The 25,681-nt window shown below is 38.3% G+C and overlaps 1 protein-coding gene across 1 annotated transcript in view; it reads left to right on the top strand.

The window, feature by feature from the left end:
- The window catches only part of LOC149374284 (fasciclin-3-like), a 255,685-nt gene that overhangs the window by 221,620 nt on the left and 8,384 nt on the right, over nucleotides 1-25,681 (top strand). Inside the window, exons 2-8 of the mRNA XM_089593990.1 lie at nucleotides 10,745-11,068; nucleotides 12,707-12,829; nucleotides 12,939-13,124; nucleotides 13,234-13,418; nucleotides 14,124-14,268; nucleotides 15,088-15,147; nucleotides 16,046-16,159. Of these exons, the coding sequence (XP_089450116.1) occupies nucleotides 10,745-11,068; nucleotides 12,707-12,829; nucleotides 12,939-13,124; nucleotides 13,234-13,418; nucleotides 14,124-14,268; nucleotides 15,088-15,147; nucleotides 16,046-16,159 (1,137 nt within the window). The remainder of the gene's footprint in view (nucleotides 1-10,744; nucleotides 11,069-12,706; nucleotides 12,830-12,938; nucleotides 13,125-13,233; nucleotides 13,419-14,123; nucleotides 14,269-15,087; nucleotides 15,148-16,045; nucleotides 16,160-25,681) is intronic.

Raw genomic sequence — 25,681 nt, forward strand, 5'->3', positions numbered from 1 at the left:
AAGCATTTAAGCTCCTCAAGGGGAATTCAATCGTGGTATCACATATATTACGTGATATGAAGCCATGTTGAGTTAACATTGCGTCAATCTTATCAAATCTTAATATCACTACAACTTTTCGATATCTATACGATGCATACAGATTAGCGTGATTATGAGTCTCTGTTGCTGTCGAGTGTGGCTGATCAAAGTCGGATATTACTACTGATTTCGGCTGATCGATCGATTAAGATCGAGTTGGACTACAATTCAATGAGCCTGTTGAACTGAAAATTTTCGTCAAAACTTATTGGTCTTGTTTGGTCATTTGGTGAGATTGCTTAAAGTAATATTAATTACTACTTGAAAAATAGGTGTGTATCCAACTTGAGATGATGATCGCTAGGTCCGATTAATATTATTTCAACAGCATAGGGAAGTAAAGAATATCTCGGATCAGTACGAATGAAGTTTTTTGCATTCCAGCGGATAAGAAGAATATAATATATATTAAAATTGCCATCACCACAGTTTACGATACTCAATCTCATTTGTTGCGTAATCATAGGATCGCATTTAACGATATCTCCAATAATTCTATTATACATTTTTTGCTTCTAACTCATTAAATTCGTGATAGAACCTTAAGCTGAGACTAGTTCTGGAAAAGGTGAAAACTCTGTATACACATACATACATACAAAACACTAAAAACACGTCTTCACAGAACTCTCAAAAGCTGTAATTACATAAAAAAAAAGAAAAAATTTCAATAACCATTGTAGATATACAAGTTTGTCGGACTCTACAAGTAAACATTTACTGTAGGATTAAATTTGTATTTCTAGTAATTAAACACTAAAGTGGCTGAACATAAAAGCCCACAAAAACAAAAGATACGTTCTTCGATGAAAAGCACGGAAAAATTGGCTGCACCAAGGAAGAACCTTTGTACTCAACATGATTTTCAGACATCAGCTTGCAAATTTATTAGAACAAAGTACATGCTACCCACTTTATTCTGCAGGAATCACCGCCCGTCGCACGGCAACTTCAGCACGAAAACTCGCAACGCCAAGCCATCCAAAACTCCCATACCCCAGTTGATCAAAACGTTCTTGCGCAACCGAGTAACAATGAAGCCCGTAGCCGGACAAAAAGCTCTCACTATCATCCAAGTGCAAGAAGTGAAATGGTAGGCAAAGCCGAGCCAAACGGAGTCCCAACCAAGAAAAGTTGATTAGAACGCGACCAAGCGAGAGAGAGAGAGAGAGGGAGTACCAGCAAAGTCACACGCGAAAAACAGGCTCCGTCCCTCTTGGAGCACGCACGCACAAGCCCCAAAGTGCTGAGTTCGCGTCCCCGTCCTCGTCAGCAATCCCTGCCCGGACGTAGTCCACCCCCAAAGCGGTCCGAGAAAATTGAAAATCAGCGGGAGATTGCCGCGATTACGGCTCCGCTCTCTTCCTCGTTTCCTTCCTCCGCAGCGCGTATTATCCGTGATTTTGGAAAAAATTGAGCTCGAGCGAGGCGCAAATTGAACCTCACCCCCCCGACGGGTCGTTCGGCCCGATTTCCGCACTGTTACGCGCAACCAGAAGCCGATCGGATCGGGAGCGAGAGCTTTTCTCGCCTCTGAGTTTTCAGCTGCGATCGGCGCGGAAAAAGAAAGTTGGAACGCGTGATTCTTTTGCTGGATACTGCAAATGCCCGATCGGACCGAGGGCTGTATCGAGGCTTTGCAGCTGCTGTGGGGGTGGGGCCACCGAAGCACGAAGGAAAAATTGAAAAGCATCCAAATAGGAATATTTCGGTTAGGACTGGCTCACGGGGCTCGATCGAGTTGGGACACCCTTAGGGTATGATCATCGTCACGTTTTTTGTATCTATGTCCATCGAGGTCCCTCAATGTTTTTTAATAATCGAACCAACGCATGTCTGTACGTACCTCTCGATGAGTACGGATGTGCCGCTGTTATCGACTGCCGGTGTTGGTGGCAAATGGCGAGGCTGTAAATCAGATTTTCGGAGCCACGTGTCGATGAGCGAGCGTATACGCGCTGCCGTGATATAATTTGACCGCACCGCTGATCCTTGCACGCTTGGCTGGTGGTGTATGTATACAACGCGTGTCGCGAGCCGAGGGAAAACCACCGCAACAGATGCGATGATTTGTAGATGGTCTGCGGGACCGAAATCGCCATTGCGCGGTCGCCCAGACCAGCCATTCTTCTTGAAATTCGGGACCGATGGGCTTATGGCAGCTTAGCGCTCGTCAATCCGGCGCTGCTGTCGATCCGTCGTTTTTCGACTCCTCGTTTTTGTCGTCACGGCGGACGCTTGGTCGCGTCAGTTTTTATTGCTCCTATAATAGCCGAGGTTTGACGCTTGGCCATTTATACGTCGTCGGCCTTCGTACGACTGGGTGCGAATCCGGGAGCTGTCAGCTGTGAAAAATACTGCCTGGCGTGGTTGGAGCACTTTTTCTTCGGATCTTTCGGTGGGCTCTTTTTTCTGTCACATTCATTTTTGTCATAACAATAGGTGCTGCTGATATATAGCACGACAAGTATTAAATTGTTGGGTCCAGGTTAATCCACGGTGAACCATTTGTGTCCCGAAATAATTGAATATTATTCCATGGTGCTCAGAATATATATACACAGGTACCTACCGTGTGTTATCGACCTGATGTGGTCGACTCATCAGTGTAAGGACCATCGGGTTTTAAGTTGATGATTGGTTCAGGGCAGTCATTTTACAAGGCATTTCATTATGACCATACAGATTTATTTACTTACCAGATTTACCAGAGAATCAAAGTAAACAACGATTTCGTGTGGAGTTGATATGTACATTACGATCATGTTTAGTGATTTCAATCTAGAAAACGTTGCACCATTTACGGGCTCAAGTACAAAATCATGTCATTACCAATAAAAAAACTGTTACTATCGATCAATTTTCTTAAACGCGACCTCATTGTGAAGGAAAACACACTCTTATTAAAAAAAAAATGAGCAAAAAGATATAGAAAAATATGAAAGCACAGTCGTACAGAGTCCAATTCGTGAGTCCACCCGTACACCATAGCCGCGCCATAAAAACATTCCCCCGTGGACCCTAGCATTTTACTATTTTTTCCCTTCCACTTCAAAGCGGCAAATTTCTTTTTCGCCACGCTCTCCATTCCAGGAGGATGGCAAGTACACAGGTGTATCTATATGCGTACGTTTGTATCTGCAGGCCAACTTTAACGGTTACGACATCGGCTCTCAGGCGGAACATCATGGCGCATTAAAGTGGCTTAACTTCCATACAGCTGCACTCCCTTATACTGCGGTACCGCGACAGCCAGAGCGGGTATAATAACTGTGCACCCTTCTAGCAAAGGAGGATCTCGTGCAAGTACGTGGAGGGTATGGAAACAGATACCACCAGCCTCTTTCCCTCCTTGGCCAAGCTTATGCATCGGGGGAAATTAGCGACACTGGAGGAACCGTGGCGTCTCATGCAGCTCGGGGGAGGAACTAAGCTGGACCGGGAGGTGTTGCCGCCTCTGAGTACTGCTGGGAACTGTGTTGCAGCGTCATCGCGTACCCGAACGCGCTATTGTATGCATGCAAAGCGGCAAGAGGGATCTCGGTCTGGAATTGATTGAATTGGAGATTTTTTCCTGTTTTTTTTTTGCGTTTTGTTCCTCTGCTGGGGCTTTTGTTTCGGTGTTACGGGACGGAGGTACACCGTCTATTTTTAGAGGGTTTTAGTAGCTCGTCGGCCACAGTCGCTTTGGATGCAGGCGTCGCGGAGCTTTTGGGCTTAAGCGCAGCTTACTAGCTCGTGTTCTACCGATGTCGTTACGACCGTGCCTCTTTTTCTTTTCATTTTTCAAGAGCGACTTTGTCATTCTAGTTGAATCGTTATTGCGCCATATGTAAATCCGGATGGTCTGGCTGAAACACGGTGTTCTCGCGTGGAAGAAAATATCCATTGGTGGCGTAAAGCTTGAGTGCTTTTTTACCAGCCAACTTTTTTTCCGTTTACAGGTATATTGAACATGTAAACATCATAAATATCTTGTACATATTATTTGATTATTTATTCTTATTATAATTATTTATTATTTTTATTCTTGAAAAATTGCAAGTTCTAAAGGTTATGAGTAGAGGAAAGTAAAATTCAACATATTTCTATGACTTTGATTTGTATCTCCGTTTTATCATATAAAGCCATTTCAGCAGCAAAGTAGATGAAACCACTTAATTACTTCCAAAAGCTATTTTTATTTACTATCATTATTCATGTATGTTACGAAGTCAGAATTGGGTTGGTTTTAAAAAATATGTATACGAAAAGTTGAGAGAGGTAACAGCTGTTTTGTTTTCGGAACATGAAAAATGACATACTTAAACACGTGTTGGATTTTATTTTTAATGAATACCTATGCAACCTCGATTTGTTAGTAATTAACTTTATGTGTTAAATATTAACATATGTATAATTTGTATCCCGAAACCATACGTATTGCAATAGTTGAAATATCAATATTTCACTCCAATATTTTGCCATGGTATAAATGATATTTTATCCGATAAATTATGAACTTCGTTTACATTTTTATTAGATATAATAGAGTACTGAACGTAATCTTGATGTATTGTCATTGCACAATATATATTGTTTTATTGATATTAGAGTAATAAAAGTATTGAATATGGCATGTTAATTATTAACACGCCGCCAGTGTGCAGTTAAAATTAAAAAAATTATAAAGAACATGTAAACTCATTTTCTGTTAACATACTTGTACGTTGATAGTAAACAAATCCTTCTCTCAGTGCACATAGTTCCACGTCCAAAGCTTGAAATACTTGAATTTCATGGAATCGAGATAACGTAACGAAAAAAAAAATAGAAAAAAAAGGAAATTCCATCCAACCAAACACAGTGGGTACACGGGAAAACCCATCAACTGTACATCCGATCGATTGCACGACCGACTACGCGAGTCACCCGTACACAGTACAACGAGATAAGAGAGACAAAGGGTGTGTATATCGCAGCCACGCGACCAGATCAGCTCACGGGATGGATAAACAGAGCTCGTAGATTGGTGCGTGCCATCGACCAACGCACGCGGTTAAACACGAGTAATCCACTGTTGTCACATTTGTGGCATCGCTGTGGACTCGTCTCGTCATGTTATTGCCAGGGAACGCCAATAAAGCATATAAACTTTACAGCTAACTCCATGTGCGCGCATGTGGTATGACGCGAATATAATTACCCGCTTGTGCACATTATACGTGGGGCCCACACTCAAAATCGGAATGACCAATATTAAATTGCAAGTATATGGATCTGCTATTACGCTCGTCATTTTACGCGTCGCAATTTTAACAGCGTTACCCGGCACATCACCCTCGTACAGTACCTATACATATGTGGTGCATGTATGGTACATACCTAACGACCAGGAATGTTGTTCTTATTGTTGCATGCTGTTATTCGTGGCTCATTTGACGCCAGAGCCACTCTGTTTTGATATGCACATAAGATAAAACGATGGAATATGCATATGTACGTTTATGCCCCTGCTGCGCTTCGCCGAGCTCGTTCTCTTGCGTTTGTGTTGTTATTGTTATCATGTTGCTTACCTGGAATCCAATGACATGTTGCACCGAAATAGTGGTCACAGCGTGTATGTTTTAGTAGCAGAGGTAGTCGATTATTACGTACAGTCAAACAAAATGTTGGTGTCTCCCTTCGTAAGCCTTACGTTAAACTGTATAGTACGGGGCGGGTGAGTACATATTGATTCAAGTTTGATTGAGCTCGTACAATCGATGCAATTTTAATGCATGGAGAATGCAGATCACACAAGGGAATATAGATTTTTTTTACGCCCATCCATTGACGTTATTTTTTGACCCAAGCAGCAGTTTAAACACAATTTTTTTCAATGCAAATATTAAAATGAAACTTTTTTTTCTACTTAAATGGGAAGCTTTGTGACTTATCGTTTTTTATACTGGGTGACGTTACTCCGCTAATCGTAAAAATACATTTACAACAATATCCAGCACAATAAGGTATCGTTTCCTCTTTACGCCCTCAAATTTGGTGAAAGTAAAGTATGATAGTCGCGTTGTCCCGTGCAGTCTAGCGAGCTATCGCTCCACCCGGTTTAGCATAAATTTTTGCACGCCCGTGTATCAACATAATGCGTGCACTCGAGCTGCAACCGCTTCCTTCCTCATTCCTTGTGTACATGTGTGGCGTTGATGGGTTTGGTGAGCTTGGGGGCTGCTATAGTCACCAAGATGCCAGATTGATGGGCCACGCGTGCTGGCTGTACAATATGTATGCATGTATGCACGGTCTCGCATCAACGCTCGTCAAAGACATCTCCCGCTGGTGCAACCAAGCATAGGCATGCTCGGGGCCCGTTTTTTTCCTTCTTGCTTGGCTGCGGGCCCTTTTTTCATGTAATACGCCGTACGTGCTATGTGGTACTTGGTCTCTGACCTAAACACTCGAGTTTTTCTTTTTTTGCGTAAAGTGAAAGCTTTGGTTTATTGGCACAGTTCTGTAAAGTGTAGGATTTTTTTTATGCTCCTCGCATCAAAGAGAACTTGCGCATTTTTTTCGCTCATTTGTGTCTACGTTTATCTTTTTTACATACCAAGTGTTGCTTTTTATTTTTGTCTTTCAACTTTTATCTAAGTATAAGATTAAATATGTACATACGCTTTTAAGTAGTGCTTTATCACAAAAAGTTTACCATCAATTGCAACAGTAAATTTTTTTTCGTGGGTAACGATTCCATGTATGCCAGTATTTAAGTGCTGCAATAAATTTCTTTTTAATTTTTTTTCCTATACAGATTAAGTTGTCCTTGTGTCACTTCACATTTCCCGCCCATCGAAATGTCGTCTTACTTTATCTGTCTATATCTACTTAGACGGTGAGCTCTTGCACGGGTAGAATAGGAAGTATAACATTTTAGTATTTGGTATTGGATATTCAATTTAACTACTGAAAACTAAAAATTAAAAAATACATTCAAACGATTTTTGAGAACGCCTGTACCTACAAACTGAAACAAAAAAAACACAATTCTTTATTGTGTGTACTGTGGATGCAATAAACAAACGGTATATATCCATCTACTTGTTGTAGATTCTTATGTATTAACTTTGTATTAATTTTTAAACTTAGCAACCAAAATATTTAATGATTTATGACATACCCAAAGTCAAAAATATTTTTAATAGTATTATGTATTATGTCGAGTTTATAAAACACTACAAAGTACCGTGTGTTTAGACCAGTTAATCCAAAAACGTTTTATCCTCCTAAAATTTGAAAAAATTTCAAGTTATTTTTGAAAAACAGAAAACAATGAGTCCCAAAATACATCAAAATATTCTGCATGTTATTTAAACGGAAAAATTCTTTTTTTGTTTTAAATTTTTGACAGTTTCTTATCATAGATTCTTATGAAATTACTTGAATCTGCAGTAATAAGGGAAATAAATAATTGCGATCTGGATTATAATTTAAAATCTCCTGGGATTAAAAATTTATCATTAGCTGACCACATAAAGCTATAATACCTTTTTAATTCAAAGTACATTAACCAAGGACTTTAAAATCGAATGATTGACGAATACTTACTTTTTGACTTAGCAATAGATTTACACGTTCGTTTGCAAGAAAGTGTAGATTTTTATGCGTAATGAAACATATATTACCGTATGAATGTACTTGCAGCTTATAAGACAGAGAAAATAGCCGATGTAGCTATTCGTTCGAAAAAAAAAAAAAAAAAATGAAACGACTGCTGAGCACTGCTCAAACGAAACACCCAAACTTTGTATCATCGAGATACTTTCAACGCAGACGTAAGATCATGGCCTGTACGCACAATAAAATAAAAAAGTGCCAACAGCTACGCACGTCGATAAAAAGTTTTATCCTAGCTTGCGTAGACTCTTGCGCGTATTACGTGACGGTACACGATATGTGCAAAGATAAAGAAGTACCAGTACGAAGCAAAAGCCTATGAAAACGAAAGCAATAAGCAAACAAACATACGTACATACGTATACATCTCCCCCTAAAGGTTACGGGAGGAGCAAAATGTATGACACTCGCGTGCTTGAAGTGCACACACAGAAGTACTAGAAAAGTTTTGATCGCAGCCATGCCTTCAAGAGGGGAAAAAGAGGAAAAGAGAGCACCCAGCACTCAACATTGGCGACCACATATAGAGCTATTCGAAAGCACTGTATGTCCATGCACGCGTGTGTACAGGCACGCCCGTATAATCACGGTTGCCGAGCGGTGCCATTAACACGACATGGACGAGATCGTTTTGCGGGTACGGCTCGAAGTCGCAAGCCACGCTATCGTCGGGCTTGACAGTGCAATTGCCGTTTTGCTGATGGGAGCTCGGTCTGAGGGTCCAGGGGATAAAACTCCGCTGGATAGAGATATCCTTCCCTTCTTTTTTTCCACGCACCTGTATTTGCTTTATGGTTCATGTGTACGCGAACGCGCGATAACCGACGAGAGCACGGTATAAGTTTTTCATGGGAGAGTAGGTACACTTGGATGCGACCGAAGTCGAGGATGGACCGGTGATGGTTATAGACTTTACGACGAGGCTTTGGGTAATCGCGTGTGTTGGGACTTTTGTTGCCGCTGCGTGGTGAAGGGCTCGGGGGGGCATTGAGCTCTATCGCTTTACATCGATTGCTGGCGATTGCACTTTTGCTCTTTAACTCTGCCTTTTTTTATCGAGAAAACATAATCCTCCTTTAATTAGAAGTTGCTTGGTGGAACATGAACTTGTGTTTTTGCATCCGTGCGCACTTTTAATGCCTAACGACTGTTCAATTAATAAGTGAGTTTATTGAATTTTAGATGTGTCAAATTTTTCGATTGGCTGCACCATGCATTAACTGGCTATTGACGCAGTACCTAATATAGAGTTCAATGTTTGATGCATGGCATGCGTGTACAGTCACTTAGAAAATTTAACTCAAAATATTACATATTTTACCATTGAGGCTTAAATCACTTGTTTACGCTTTGGTTGTATCAGCGTTTAATCTGTCAATAAAACTGTTGAAAAATATTTTGTAGTATACATAACAACCGACGATTATGGACATTGGAATAATGTATACGGAAATTAATAATTATGACAGTCAGTGTAAATATGTGCCCAATCAATTAGTTTTATGTAAATCTCCAAATATCATGAGGTAGTAACTTTCCACGCATTAAGTCTGCTGATCTAACTAATCAAACCAAAACATACGCGTACAGTTACAGTGTACTTAATGGTAAGCTCGTAGTTGCGCTGTACAAGTGTCTTATATTAAAGAGTAGCAAGGAAGCGCGTAAAATGTGTGCTTCCAAGAATATCGTGAACTTTTCGCACAAGTTTTCACCAGTCAAACATACGTCTACAGGGTGCTAGATACAAGGGGAGCGAGGAAAGACAATACAAAGTAGGAGAATGAGAGGAAGCTTCGCGAGGAAGGGAAGAGCGCGCGCGCCCAGCTTTTAGAGGGGAATGGGGGATGGAGATGTAGAGGATGGCTTAATCAACTCTCCTTTTTGTCGCCTCGTAAATCTCGCTTTCCGCGGCTGGCCCCAAGACACTCGCGCTGTACTCTCCGTATGCGCTTCTCTCGCGCTACAGCTCTTCCAGGGCACATACGGCACACGCTCGTGTCAGCAGACCCGTCCCATGGGCCAACTTATTCGACTTATTGCACGGCCTCTTCCCACTGCGAGACACACGTATACCTGTACGCCGAGACTTCGCTTGCTCCCGAGAACACGGAGTGCTTTTGCTGCAGTGAGATTTCTTACGTGTCTCTTTCGCTACGTACACCCGAACAGCCTTGTTTCCGAGCTCTGCGGAAGAAAACTTGCTTTGCTCCTTCGGGAACTTTCGGTATAATTAAATTTTAGCGCGTGGCTGGTGTATACCGATGCTGTGCGGTGGTTTCATCAACTATGTCTTTTATCACGAGGGGTCGTGGGAGAAAATGACTCCCAAGTTGTGACGCTCGCTGAACAATTGTCACATCCAATGACGTGGTGATCTTCCAGGCACAGAGAAAATACGTTTTTATGCGAGGTATCGATTTTCCTTTGATTCAAATAATCATATTGTGACTTGTTTCTGCATTTTTCTGTGACCTCTAAATTTTGCGTTTTCATCCGAGTTTTTAAATGCAAATGCAGGAAGTTTCGGGAAAATCTAGGTAACATTTTCCAATCGTCAAAACGATGGATAAATATGATTATAAGCATGAGATCACGATTTCTGGTCATAGAGGCGAATGATAAATGCGAGGGCGTAGTCTCGAATCGGAAGACACTATTGCTCGTATGCTATTTAAATTGCAGTAGGAGTGAATGAGGGTATTATTGCAGTTTTTTTTTTCGAGTGGTTAGCTTTAAACGTTTACCTAACAAATTCACTTCATGAAACCGTTGTAATTTTTTTTTTTCTATGAATATTTGGCTCAAAATTTACTGAATCCATCTGATTTCCAACTCCACTAATTTTCTGTTACATTATTTTCACGGCCACAAGTACTCCCGTGGTTGACTCTGCGATAAACACTCGAGCACGTGTTATAAATTATCATGATCAGCGTGTATAAAGACTTTTTAGCCCGTGCATTTGAAAGAGAAATAGTAATAGTAATGAAAAATTTTCTGTTTCACGTTGCAGCTTACAAAACCGCTCTGCCGGTGGAGATCCAGCCGGACAACCAGGTGGCGGTGAACGTGGGCCAGAGCCGGACGATCCTGTGCAAAGTAGCCGTGCCGCTGCAGTTCTGTCGGTTCGTCATACCGGGCGAGCCCAGCCTCGTGCTGTCGCCGAACCAACCCTCGGAGGATGGCATCGATTACTTTGGCGAGGGCATCGACAGGGGCCACTGCGGCGTCAAGATATCGTCGATCAAGGAGAAGCACGACGGCAACGTCACCTGTTACCTTACGCCCACGAAGGGACGCACCGAAAGCTTCAACTCGGTTCGACTGATTGTGGCTAGTGAGTACACCTGCATCTCGATCATTTTTCGTTTTTTTTTTTTTTTTTTTTTTTCTCTCTACCGTGCCCGGTTTTATTAAAATGTAAGTCCAGATTGCGCTGTGTATGTTTCTTACGAGAAATATTTCTAACCACCGATGGAAACTTCAAGCGATACCACTATTTTATCGACTACCGAAAACTGCCAATTTTTTATTTGTTCCCCTATAGGGGTTTCGTAAAGATATAGCTTCACTTAGTACTGTCACGGTAAAAGATCTTTGATTGATTTATACCCATTTCATTCAGTAGTTATACAAGTTGGTGATCTGTTTTTTTCGATATGATCATTTTTTCGGAGTTTAAAAAGTCTTTTGGTCACCATGAGATTTCAAAGAATATACTTTGAAAGATTTATTAGCACTCATCGAATGAGTTGATACTGTTTCGTATATTACTGTGTTGTTTAAAAAACTATCAAAGTTAATAAAAAGATTATAAAAAGAGTGTCTGGAAAGCCTTCAAAGTCAGTCGATGTAAATTTTTACCCTTCGCTATAAATATTTAAGTGATTGTTATAAAAAATTTATAAATAACATAAGATTTTTGAGATTTAAATAACACGTTTCACAGATAGATTGATATAAAAAAACTTAAGCTTGACAAAAATGAAACTAAAACTCTTACACTCTTTTTGTCGTTGGATAGAAGACAAGCTTTTGATAAACCCGTTCAGCGAAACCACTTTTTATCGATAAAGAGCTTGTCTTAGACTACGTGAATTGACAGTTACATCCGAACTCGATCACGGATATCAAAGTGCGAAATCAGACCCCTGGAGTATTGCGACAATGTACAGTATGTGAGAAGGGATACCGAGTTGTTGATTACCTCCTTGAAATAATTAAAGAAATCCAGAATTTTACTTTTTTCTTGAAAAAGCTTTTGTAACTACAACTTTACTCACAAAAACCGTAAATAATCATGCTTACGTCCTTTCTTCAGACCCAGGAATAAAGAAAACTCGTGGTTAGCAGGATGCATTAAAAAGATATTAGCGAAACTGAGCACATACATAGGTATTGTACAAGACTACGTATAAGCCATACCCGGTATTAGGTATCATAGATCTTCCGTATCTATATTAAATCTACAAGCTCGCGAGGCGCATTATCTCCCGCTTATGACCATTAATTTCATCCGACAAAAAAAAGGGGGGGGGGACCTCTCGCCCATAAAGTACAATAATGCAGTACCCTCGGCGGTTCGCGTAACTTTTCCCATCAGCCGAGTCCACGACGCGTATGCTCGTAAAAATCAATTTTTCGAAAAATTCATGCCCTGCGCGCGTAAGCGAGCTAGCAAGAAAAACACGCGGATTACGCTGCTGAAGGGCATAAGTCCCCGAACCCTCCGCCCTCAAAGTTTCGAAACATGGAGGGTATATACTATACAGCTCCGATGGTCTTCGAGCAGCGCGACGGGTGAGCTACGAACCACGAGCGTGCACGCAGCTACTCGCGCGAGAAAAATGTAGATGGAAAGAATATTCTCTCTAGCGTGCTTTATGGGGGAGAAGAGCTCGAAAAGTATAGGTGACTTGCGAACAAAGAAAGACAAAAAAGGTACTATGCTCAAAGTTTTGCGTCGCCCTCACAGGACAGCCGGACAACCCGCAGCTGCGGCTCAACAAGATCGGACACTTCAAGCCCGGCGAGAAGATGGAGATCAGCTGCACAGCCGAGGGCGGCCGCCCACCCGCCAACGTCTCGCTCTTCCTCGGTGAGCATTTTCATCTTCCTTTTTCGATTTTTTCTCCCAGCGATTGGCAGAACTCTTTTCCTCGACCAGCCTTTACTTCCTACTAACGTATACCCACCGGTAAATGTAGACGACGAGCCCATCGGGTACGACGAGAGGCCGTTCCTGTACGGGCGGATGGAGGACAGCAACGTGGCTTCGCTCAACACTTCCCGAAGCGTCACGCCGAACGACCACGGCAAGACCCTGTCCTGCGTCGCCAGCCACCTCGCCCTCGCCGAACCGCTGAGGACCCAGCGAACCATCAACGTCAACTGTGAGTACTTTGCGCGCCTCTCGCCTATACATGAACCAGTAGAGCCAGTGTACATTGGCTACTGCCAGTCAGCTCCAAAGTAAGTGTTATTTCTGTCTCGTGTTTGCAGTCGCGCCGGAGCCTCAACAGACGATCGAGTCGTTCGGCAAGGCGATCGGCAGGTCCGGCAAGGTGAACGTGACGGTGCACGCCAACCCTAAGCCCAACTTTACCTGGAAGGTGGGTGACGAGGATATTCCCGCTGGCCAAACCGACTCGACCGGCCGACTGCAGACCTCCTCCGCCATCGACCTGGTGAGTTTCGTAAGCGTCCGGGAGTTGCATGAAAATCGATACTCGATCAGCCGGTGCTCTCTCTCTCTCTCTGTTTGACATTCGCATCAGCTGTGGTGCAACGGGCGTGTGAGTCCATTATTGTCCCGCGCGAGTGATTGGCGTCGAAGCGCTGTTTGCCGTGCAAATACAGTTTTGTTCGGCTGGAAAAACGCTGTGACGCTCCCTTCCTTTTTCCAAGCTTCGCTCGGACGAGGTTTGCGTGGGTTCCGTGACTGACAATCGCGCTCGTTCGGGATACTGCCATCATTTCGAATTTGTTTTTTTCTGTGGAATTAATGTTGCGGGCATCCGTCGTTTTCTTGCGCATCCTTACTTATTCATATATAGTTTTCAGAGTGTACCAATTTTGACATCCGTTCGTACACAATTCAATTTGATCGTAGAAACCTTACTTTTTTTTAAACTTATTTCACACCACGTTGCAGTCAAGACAAATTGAGAATGTTAATGATGCTTTTATGAATTTTTAATTATTCGCGTGAAATAACAAAAATAACTATGCATGAAAAGTAATTGCTTCAAATAATAAATTGAATATTACCGAATATTAATTGAAAATTAATAAATAATGCCATGACTACGAAGGTGTTATTGAATGGTAAAAACAATTTATTCAGTGATCGAGATTTGAATTTTGTTAATAAATATTTTATCGTTAATTAGGGCCGAGGATACTGGAATGTCGAATTGACCATCGACAGTGTTCAGAAATCTGATACCGAGAAGATGTACGCACTACGAGCCGACAATGGTGAAGGATACGCCAATTACAATATAATATTGTCCTCTTCATCCGAGCCACCAGCAGGTTGTTTTCTATTTTTTATTGTTCAACCTTTAGTTATATAGTTAGAAATATATGTATTCTGGTGTGTCCATCACTTGGAAAGCACATTTCTATAGCAGTGATGTTATATGGGTGTTTAGCAGTTTTATAAAAGCTATTTATTAAAAATAGCAGTTCAAAAAGTTTGCTTCTAACTTTTTGACTAACAATAAGTGCCATGAAACATCAGTGCTACCGATTAAATAAGAAAATAACCACTAAAACTCACTGTGATCATCGCTTAATGTATTACGTACAATTCACGGAAATACGTATAAACTCATCACTAACGCTTCTGAATTTCAATTATGGTCAAACTGTTAATCACTGCTGTACGGTTTATTATACTAAAAGATTTATGTGTATTGTAAATAGCTTTTTGCTTATATGTATTTGGTTGACAAAAAATAATTCTCAAAGTGAAAACAAATGATAGATCTATTGAGGTGTTAGATCCCATACCGATGGATGTCATAGAAAATAGTCCTCTTAAGCTTATTTAAACAGAATAAATACAGCTATGTTGGCTAAAAAAACATGGCTCAATATCTTTTGCTTTCTGTTAATTTATGGGAATTTTCGACGGTGACGCTTCATCTCCGTTTCCAAAAAAATTAGCTCAAATAGTAAAAACAGCACGAAATAATAGTTTTTTTAGTAAACGTTAGTTATATATACAAATAGACAGCCATCGTGTCATTAATCAAAATAACAGTCTAGTTCTATAAATAACAAACATTCATTTTACCACGATAAATTTTTCTTTCTAATGCAATATCACTTCACTGCATGCTCACCCAGGAGCTTTAGGTCGATTTGGTCAGTTCTATGGTAAGCTCTCCGAACAAATGCACGCTCTAGGTAATTCTCACTTTATACATTTTCATAACTAACTCTTTAAAAAATTTCTCTTCTACACAATTGTTACTATTGTTTCTTATACTGCAAATTCTACGCTTACATTTAACTTGGGCTTACAAGTGCTTTTATTTTATGTTGTGATCAGAAAATATTTTTATTGTTTTCATGTTATCAGAATTCTGTAGAAAGTATTTTCAAATACTTTGTTTTGAACTTTTCAAACGATTGCAGTGATAATTGTGTATCATTTTACTGAAGCCATAATAAAAATGACATTTTTAGGAAACAGAATTCTCTTAGCATTGTACTCAGACTTGGGCACCAATACTATTTCAATTTGTTTGGCAGCAAAATTTTTTTTTTCTTAATGTATTAAGCCACGCATCATCTGTGATAAGAATTTTTTTTCAATTACTACGTACTATTTCAGTGCTTAAAATGTTTTTCAGCATAAACGATGTGTACTTATTGCAATTTGAAAGAAAAAGTAATTTAGAAAAAAAAGGAGTTAAGTATTTGAAAAAAAGATTAAAATAATTTATTCAACTACGAAAAAATGTTCCATAGTAGTGCTTGTTTGAGTAGCAACGAATTAAAGATAGTTCAGTAAAAGCAACAAACTTTATTTGGGACAAATAATTTTCATTCAAAGAGTTCTAAAATTTATTAAATAATTGTGCTCGAGTCTGACTGCACTGCAAACCGCACATAAAAAACATTTGTAGTAATAAAATAGTTTTAAAACTGTTTAACCACTGAAATGTGTGGTTCTGACACAACAGCTTTTTGTCTCAATCTCTTTTGCAAGTCTACCAACATTCTTTGAAGACTTGGCTGCTTTCCGCCACGTGAAGGTAAATCACGAGAGCGAAGACTAAAAGAATCATATTCCTTGCAGGAGTCGACTTGGACGCCGGATCAATAATTGGAATCGTCATCGGAGTCTTGCTGCTGATCCTCGCTGTGTTCCTGGTGGTTTTCGCTCGCGCAACTGGACGCTGGTGTTTTGCCGGTGAGTAATCCATCCACAGTGCCGACCACCCCCTACCTCGATCTTTTCACATTAGAACTTTACTCTCGTGCGAGAATTTACAGCTCGAACGAGCACTACCTTAACACTGTGCTCGCGCACGAGCTTCCGAAAAACAGGTTACGGGTATTACAATATTGGCGTTTGTCTTTCCGGTTTCTCTGTCCTCGTATACACGGTGACTGTGCTTTCGACACGTGTTCCATCTCAAGCACCAAAATCTGTGATTGTGTGTGTTCACACGTGTGTAGTAGACGAACGTTTAGTCGTTTTGGCATACCCGCCTGCTACTTGGGAAAAATTCAAAGCTAGAAATTACCGATTTGGACGAGAAGAAAAATTGGCAAATTATCATTTCAGTGTTGCTAAATTAAGTATTCGTACCGTGCAAGATCACTTTTTTTGTTCACTTAACCGATGGTCGTGGGAAAACGCGAGAGTGAAAAGAAATAACACTGCCCGGAATGGCTGTCTCCGTCGCTCGGAACACGCCATGTACATAGTATACACCTACACTAATGACAACAGACACCCAGATCATAGTGATATATGACTGTTGAATAAACATTGTACCTTGGGCAAGGAGCGTCAATCAAAAACTGTGTCTTGTGTGTTTGTATGCACCTACCGATTAGGACAGCATGCAAGCCGGGCCAAGTAAAGTACCCAGAGAAACATCAACCGTAAAGCGCGCGATACCGTGGCTTGAGACTGTCCAATGGGGGTAAGTCGCCGCTGCTGATCAGCCACACGCTCGCCCGTCAGTTCAACTAGATCCCCCGTATTTTATTGCTGTTGTTATTTTTGTTATCATCTTTGATTTTATTGTACTGTAATTCGATTATTTTATTTTTATTGTTGCCTATTTTGCCAATGTCACGTACATGCGCATCTTTTTTTCTCGCCCTTAGACTTTACACGATTTTTACTATCCCATAGAACGATACGAAGTACTTGATGTTTGATACCTTCATCGATTCCTTATGCTTTGTTGATCTTTTTATTTCATTACTAAAGTAAAAATCCCTTTTTACGTATTTTTATTAAAAGGACTCGTCCTGATTATTTAGAATATTTGTGTATCAATGTACGCATTGTGTTCCGTTCGAATGTTGTTAATGATATGTTTACTCTTTGAAAAATGGAATGGAGTATTTTGAGTCTATTCGTTGGGATTAACTTATTGAAGAATTCAAAAAAATTGAATTGAATCAAGGAAAATTTACTAGTTTCGTCATTATGAAAAACGATTTTTTACCCAATTACAACAGTAATACAAATATTCGTATCAGTGTTAAACATTTAATTGATGTTTTATGAAAGTAATTATGCATTACTGGTTTCAAAATCAAAGAGTAAACATCTTTTTACATTTAGTTTTATGACTGTAGTAGTGAATTCTCCATTCTGAAAAAAATTGATTCATTCTATAAGACTTTTAAACATGTAGATAATAGTTAAAATGAACAAACGCATCGGCAAAACTTTTGTAATGCATGATGTCGGATATAAGCTGTATTTGCATGAGTTTTTGTATAGTTTATGCATTTGATTTTACAATTAAAATCGCATAGGTGTGATAACGTAAATTGTCTTTGCGTGTAGATAAAGTATGATAAATAACAAGCAACCGCTACAAATCGGCGAAGGCAAGTGTGTGGACAAGTCAGGACATGTGATTTATTGACTTTTCCAATCTCTTACTGTTAGCTGCATCGTCATTTTTGGGTCTCATTTTCCTCATTAATGAATTAAAACGAGACAATTTTAAATTGTGTGTTTCACGATTGCATGTTTTTGTTTTTTTCTTTTTTTTTCACCAACCTGGTTGAATTCAAATTGAAACAACTGTGTTTTCATGAAAAACAAATGTAACACTGCATGACTTTTACATTATAATAAAAACATTTTTGCTCATATCTAAGTGATGAAAAAGACTTTCCTGTATCTTTAATTGAGTGATTATTTTATTATTGTGTTAATGTATACGTCAATTCTATTTTCAGTAGTATACTCTTAGTTTGGTCAGCCATGAAGCTGTTTAACGAAATTCGATAGTTTTTTTTCATTTCTTGTTATATAAAACATTGAACAACGTTCTAGTGAAATTATTATTTTCAATGCTGCCTTTCATTAACTTTTCAAAGTATGAGTATACTTTGCATTTTATGAATGAGGATTTGTGGACTGAGAAAGGCTTTTTCAAATTTTATTATAATTTATACGTAGTATCAGTAGATAGTTGTTATAAAGTGATTATTTTTTTAAAAGATTTGCATAATTATTTTATAATAAGAATGTTTTCATAAGCACACTAATCATGATAGTCACTTTGTAATTGTTTGCACGTCAAATTATATGTAGCACCTTTTTTAAGTAAGTTATTGCATATATTTTCCTAAAACTTCCAGTGAAATTTAATAATTTTCCATTAACACATAAATGTAAGATGTAAAATTATTATTTAATCAATTTTTTTACTGTAGAAACACAAAAACTAATTAGACTTGCATGCACAGTTCAGTAAAACTTTACCGTGTACATATGAGCCTCAATTTACCAATTTAAATTTTGTAGTCTTGTCTTCACACATCGCTTCGTAATAGCATAAAATTGAGACGTATTTCTCAAAATATTACAATATTGAACTTTCTCTTAGTTTTCTGTTGTAGTATTTAAATAATACGAAAATAATAAGTTATAATAAATAGAAATAACGAATATTTTGAAAAAATCAATTATGAAAAAAATGAGTAAAAGTGCTCGTATATTATAAAATTTTTATAAATCATTAGACTTAACATGTCTACTGAGTATTTCAAAAGAATAAATAAATAAAAAAAGTTTTACTGAAAAACAATAAAAAAAAAACTACTTATATCGATGAAACTATAATATGATAGTAAGTTTTCTTTTAATTAACAGAAAAATTGATGATACAATAAAAATATTGACATGAAACTTTATTTAATTATCAAAAAAACAATAATGGCTGATCATAGCTATTTACTTCGAAAATTTTTTGTCCTACGAGACATTTCATAAATTATTTTAAGTTAAATATTAACTTGGCAACTAAAATTAAAATCTAATTTACATCTTCAACATTTTTCACCTGATTTGTACACACCATAATACTATTTTTAGCTTTAAAATGATCCTTTTTTTCCCAAGCACATTAACAATGCCAGCTTGAACCGAAATGAGCACGTGACTTAATTCTTGTATGTATATCTTCCACCGTAACAACTAATCGTAGTGCACAACTTGAACATCATTGTAGCTAGCAGTTGGAAAATTTTTTTATTAGTATTCATTTGAGGAAAAAAAAAAAAAAAAAAAAAAAAAAGAATCCACACGTATGGATGAAAAAAGCGTAAACGAAAAATGCCTTTGACCGATTATTCGTGGGGTTGCTTGTTGCAGCGAGGCGTCGGAGCGACGAAGAGGCAGACGGGAGCGCGGGCGCTGACCAGCACGAGGAGCACATCATAAGCGAGGAGAAGGTCCCGGCCAGCCAGCACGGCCAGGAGAACCCCATACACGCCAGCAGCGAGTACGTCAACGGCAAGGACAGCCTCGACAAGAAGACCAACACGCCCGTCTAACAACTCTTCTCCCTCGCCCCTCCAACCCCGCCTCGCTACGCCACATCTCTCGCCCCACCTCACCGAGCACGTTAATTACGCAGCGACGACGTCCACAAAACACTACACTGTAACGATATTGCGCACGACGAGCGCGTGCGACATCGGGGCTCTTTTCCCTCGAGGAAAGGAGTACTGTTCGCGTGCTCCACCTTTTTTGTACTTCATTTAAATTCTTACACCCCCGTTGCGTTGGAATCGCCGACTTGAATGACCGATGCGGAGCTCCGGTCGATCGTGGAGGTTGACCGCACAAGTGCGATTCGCCAAAGAGCTCTTGGGTTTGAAATCGGCGATCGGCATGTTTGAATAAAAATAATAGTTGCACGTCGACGCGTGTTTTTTTTTTTTACCATTGTAACCGATGCAGTGGGTGCGAGTCTGTGCGCGTGGCCTCGGGTGTTGGAGGCCTCGTTTACTCGAAAGTCCCGGATCGACCAGCCATAACACACTTATTTCTCATCGCAAGAACAACAGCCACATCGGACAAGCGAACGGACTTTCCTCGGGCGAGCGGCGCCGTCCTCTTTTTCTGCGTTTTAAGATATAATTGATAAGAAAGGAGTGAGATGGATGCTGATTGACGAGCAAAAATAGTAACGACAAGCGCGTGAATCCTTTTTTTTCCCCGAGTGGGCCTTTTTGTGATTGGCACTGTATTTTTTGTTCTGGCAGCTGTTTTCTTTTTAGATGTTTAGCCAGCCGATGGCTCCGAAAGGTTCGCGCGCTTGTGGTACTTTAAGACGCTTTTTTACATGTCTCGCTAAAACGAAGTAACAACAGTACAGTTACCCGTTTTTTTAATAAGCAGTTTTCTTTTTTTTATCCATTTTGTGATTGGCGAGCCCTCTGGGTTCGTGGTTTCATTGACTACATGTGAAAGACCGAGTTAGCTGCTGCGTTACTTCGCTTTTCTTTCGTATATGTGAGTTTGTAAATAGTTTATTAAGAAAGATTAAGTATAGCTTAAACTAAAAGAAAATAAAATATCATTGATGAAAAAACAAAAAAAATAAATCAATCTTGTAAGATGAAACTCTACTTTAGCGGGAATTATTCCGGCACGTGTGTAACTAAGGTCTAGCTCTATTTGTTCGATTTTACCATCGAAAATTAAATCTTACTGAATTGGAAAAAAGAAATATTAATAATGAAAGACATAATTTTTTAATTGACTATGAGAAATCCAAATGTTTTTCATCCCGAACCTTAGTTACAGCACACTTAGTTTAAGTTAGATAGTGCGGCAGTCTTGTAGCGAGAACTATTCTGACTGGAAATAATATCATTTTAACATTCCAATAACGTTAAGCAAGAGATAAGAAAAAATGACTTTTTTGCACGTAAGCACTTTTCATACAGTATTATTTCATGAATGATCAAATTTTTTAAATGCCCAACAGTACTGTTTGTTTTTAGTATTAACAATTTGAGATCAATTAAATCCACTAAGTTTATTCTTGCAAATTCTTAAATAAATTAAGTTTGTACGTTAACCAAGGCTGCATCCGTCCATTAAGAAATTTTTTTTTTATACATGTCAAGTAAAATAAATTGAGAAAATGTTTTAAATACCTTATAAAACGTAGACAATAACTTTTCAATTATCTATTGTGATCTGTTTGATTGAATTTTTTAATTATAAATTCATCGTATGTATTTTAAACTGTGTTATTTCCAATTATAATTTTTTTGGAAATTATGTGGCTCTTAAAACTATTTTCTCACTTCCGGAGGATGCAGTTTAATTAGCTTCAGCGAAAATGATAAAAAATTTTATTTTGATATAATGTTTGGTTTTTGTAAAAAATCACGCGTGGAGCACTCAGATCACATTTATTTTTTGTAGTTTGGTATTATAATTAGTATTTTTATCTTTACAACCAACGATTCTTTAAATTGGTAAGTCGTTAGGTTATTTTTGGGGATTATAAAAAGGTATTTCACGTAAATTAATGCGCGGCTAAATTTATATGTCAACTAATGCATAATTGACAAATTTTTATTTAAGATCGTAAAAACATTTATTTCATTATCACATAGTATTCTGAATTTCCCTGAATCGATTTGTGAATAGGATCACAACTTTTTAGCTCCTTATACTTTTCCATTCCATTAAAGTGTTACTAAATGTTTATAAACGACTCACAAGCTTTGTCTACTTTTTCGTTAATGCCTTCGACAATAAGAGTTTTCATGCACATGTACAGGTAATTTTTACTTAGCACTATGTCGTTGGTGTGTTAAGCTAAGAAACAAAAGAGAAGAAACTCGCATTGTCCAACAAATTGTACGCCAGCGTATAAGTATTAAGCATGCAATGTATTCAACAAAACACAACGTAACTGCCGTAAACGGAGATTATCGAAAGCAACAATTTTATAAGTAATTTTTATTTCCTTGTAACTGTTACTTTCTTGACTATTATTATCAAACTGACAAATTTTATAATGACCACAAATAATAACAATAAAGACTTTGAATCATAAGAAAAAAAAGAAATCACACGAGACTTTTGCAAGACATTGAACTTGCTGTACCTTTTTGAAATTCATTTACTTACAACTATAAGACTTTTTAGCCACATACAATGTCTAAATGACATATTTAAATCAGCTAAATCTGTTTGTAATAAGCTAAGCGAAGCTCAAACGAAAAAATCAAAATAGCTGACCCTCGCGGCTAGCGAAGATTCCATTTGTTTCGAAGCAAGGAGGAAAGCGACTATATATCTGTGGCCCAAAGTCCAAAAGAGAGAGGAGTGAACGCGACCTCTAAGCTAAAAGCAAATAGTCCGAGTCACGGGAACAGGTGGGAGCTCTGGTTCAGCGATTTTGTAGCGGAGATCAAACGTGAATGCAGAAACCCATTTGTCGTTGATTTGCCTCGACTTATTCGCGCGTGTTGTGTACATAAAATTAAAGAGATATTGATAAAGGCAATATATACCTATATACATATTATAAATATTACTGTAATAAGATTGAACGCTATATCGATGATCCGTTACAATTTCGAAAATGAAGAGTCGAGGCACTTGGCTTGCAACAAAAAATAGTGAAAAATGAAAGTTTGGAGACTATCAATACTAGAGAAAACAAGAAATCTTGCATCCCAATTGCCAATGACCCGTAGTTGTGATTCATAATCAAAAGAAAAATAATGTGTTATTGTCCGGCAGAGCAATGTTTAACTCGGTGTTTAAGAAATGCAGAGTCACCGCGTGACGTTGACGAATCGCTTCAAAACGTTAATGAGATTGAACAGCCGAACAGATGAATGTGCAACGTATCCGTATAATTTTGAGACGTTCCTTAGCTCGTTGGATTGAATTATAAAGCACTTAGAAAATTGTACAAAATTACTCTTTCGATCGCGTTACGTTGAACAAACACGGCGATTCTTCAAACGTCAGTCGGTGGATTCGTTGTTTTATTGAAACTCTATTCAGGTAAGGTTTAAGTAAAATAATCAAACCACGTAATGATGGAGGATGGAAATTGTGTCGTAATAATAAGTGTCAGACATGAGCGTGTGCAAGAACAGTGAAAAAAAAAAAAAAAAAAAAAAAAAAAACACATTCAACAAATTGGGAAAATGTAGAGAAACCTGCTTTTTACACTTCACCCGGAATTTGTAGACAGTCGTGGTGGATGAAAGATGGGAGGATTTCGATAGCATTTTCCGTGCCCGGTAACAACCTACCAGCAGCCAGGAGCACCGTAAACGCGGATAGCGACACTTTTAGCATTTTACGATCCCGCGGGAACACGAAACTAAAGAAACAGGGAGAAAAGCGAGCTCGCCGCCGTAAAAATGCGCCAGAAACATTTCGGAGCCTGAAAAAGCGTGTAGTAATGAAAGAACGACGCGGAGCTTCGGCCAACGAGGTATTGTTAGCTTCGGCAGTAACTCCTCCGCAATAAACATGCAACGGCGCGGTGACCAACGCCCGCGCTGATACTCGCCCATCAGACCGCCTTTTTATTTCTCTCGTGGCTCTTATCCTCGCGTGTCGCATCGTTGTTTTTATGGACACGCTATACATCATACTTGACGTAAATGCGTTTACATGGAAATGTACACACCGCGCTGCTGGTAGAATCATGGTTTTTAACCACTGGAAATTGAAAGAAATAATTTACTTACCCATGTGCGCGTGACTAAGTATGGATAAGACTTGAAAAAATAATGATTTACATTTTCGATGAGAGGAGCAAGCAAGCATAGGAGTGACGATTATTTGGCGATGGCATTTCGTGGAAACAGGTTGAGAGTAGCAGCTTTAACTCCATTTGATGATTTTCACGAGTCGTGGAGGGAATGCAGGCGCATATTTCAATGTACAAATGTTATTTACGGTATGCACGAGTTGGGCGTGCAGTGACTTAATTGTTAAGATTTATTTTAAAATAACGGATTCAATCAAATTGATTTTAGAATAAAGACTTTGATCGATTAACCCGATGGTCGTGTGCTACGACCCGTTAGTATGGTACATGATATTATTATGTGCATTGGTTTCGGATGAAAAACGTTTGACTTATACAGTGTTATAGTTATAATTATTACGATACGATGATTGGGAATGTAACTTTTGGTGGAAAAGAAATTTGTGAAACTTATCGTAAATATATGAAATATATGAGGATATACGGGCACGATGATCGTTGACCATACGAGTATAAATATATATATATATATAAATAAGTAAATTATATAAATATATATGTTTACGTTAATTTAAGATTTAGGTATCACAACGACGAAAATAAAAATAGTTATTATCATTATTATATATATAAAGTGGGCGTTCTCTGAAAAAAAAGAGAAATTTTAGTATGAAATTTTTTAAACTTTTTTATATCATTTTGTATTCCTGACGATAAATTCCTAAAGGATTTTCCACACATTCTTCCGATTTTTAGACGTATAATGTAATAAACGATTAATGTTTTACAAAGTGAATGTTTTTCCACGGACACGTCAAAGTTAAATCTAAAATCATTTCAGAGATCGCTACTTTGCATTGAAAACAACTATTGAGAAAAATCTAAATCTAAATGTTACGGCATATATAAAATATATATATATTACGGTGAAAAAGCGAAGCAACTATGTAAGACAAATATAAAGTTAATGGAGAGCAAAAATGAGAAATTTTGTATCTGTTCATGTAGATACATAACTGCAATGTGGAGATAAATCGGTTAGTAATAAAAATTATTGAAGACTAAAGAAAATCAATATATAGAAAGAGCTGTACGTAATAATAATTAAAATTAAATTAATTTATCGCTCTATTATACTTAGGAACCACATGATTTTTTGAATAAAAACATTTGTTTCAAAAACAAATTAATTGGAGTTCAATGTCTTTAAACCCGCAAACTTTTTCTCACGGAGTACTTTTAGTTTTTATTTATTCCCTGGTTTATGTGTTACTGTAGGATTTAAAGCTGGTTCAGTTAGGGCTCAGTATCATTCAGTTTTTGTTTTTGTCTCTTCCGAAACAAAATTGAACTTATTTGGTTTAAAAAACAAAGTATATTAAGTAATTTTTTAAAATATTGATTTCGTCCAAATTAGATAAGTAGAATCAGATGCCCAGAGGCCAAAGTCTTGTTCAATCCTAGTTACAATTTTAATCGCTTGGAAATAGTATTTTACCAAATACGTAAAAGAGAGAAACAATGAGGTGTTCGAGCGTAATTCGTTATTATTAAATTATTCTTTTTTATTAAATATTGAAAAAACTAAAGGTTTCACTGGAAAATGTTAATGGTTAAATATGTAGATTACTAAACTGTCTAAAACATTATGTAAAAAAAGAATCCGTTATGATTGAAAATTATGT

This window comes from Copidosoma floridanum, unplaced genomic scaffold, assembly GCF_036245765.1.
Source record: "Copidosoma floridanum isolate Cflo_tuat_1 unplaced genomic scaffold, Cflo_Japanese_pri ptg000020l, whole genome shotgun sequence".
NCBI classification, from domain to species: Eukaryota; Metazoa; Arthropoda; class Insecta; order Hymenoptera; family Encyrtidae; genus Copidosoma; species Copidosoma floridanum.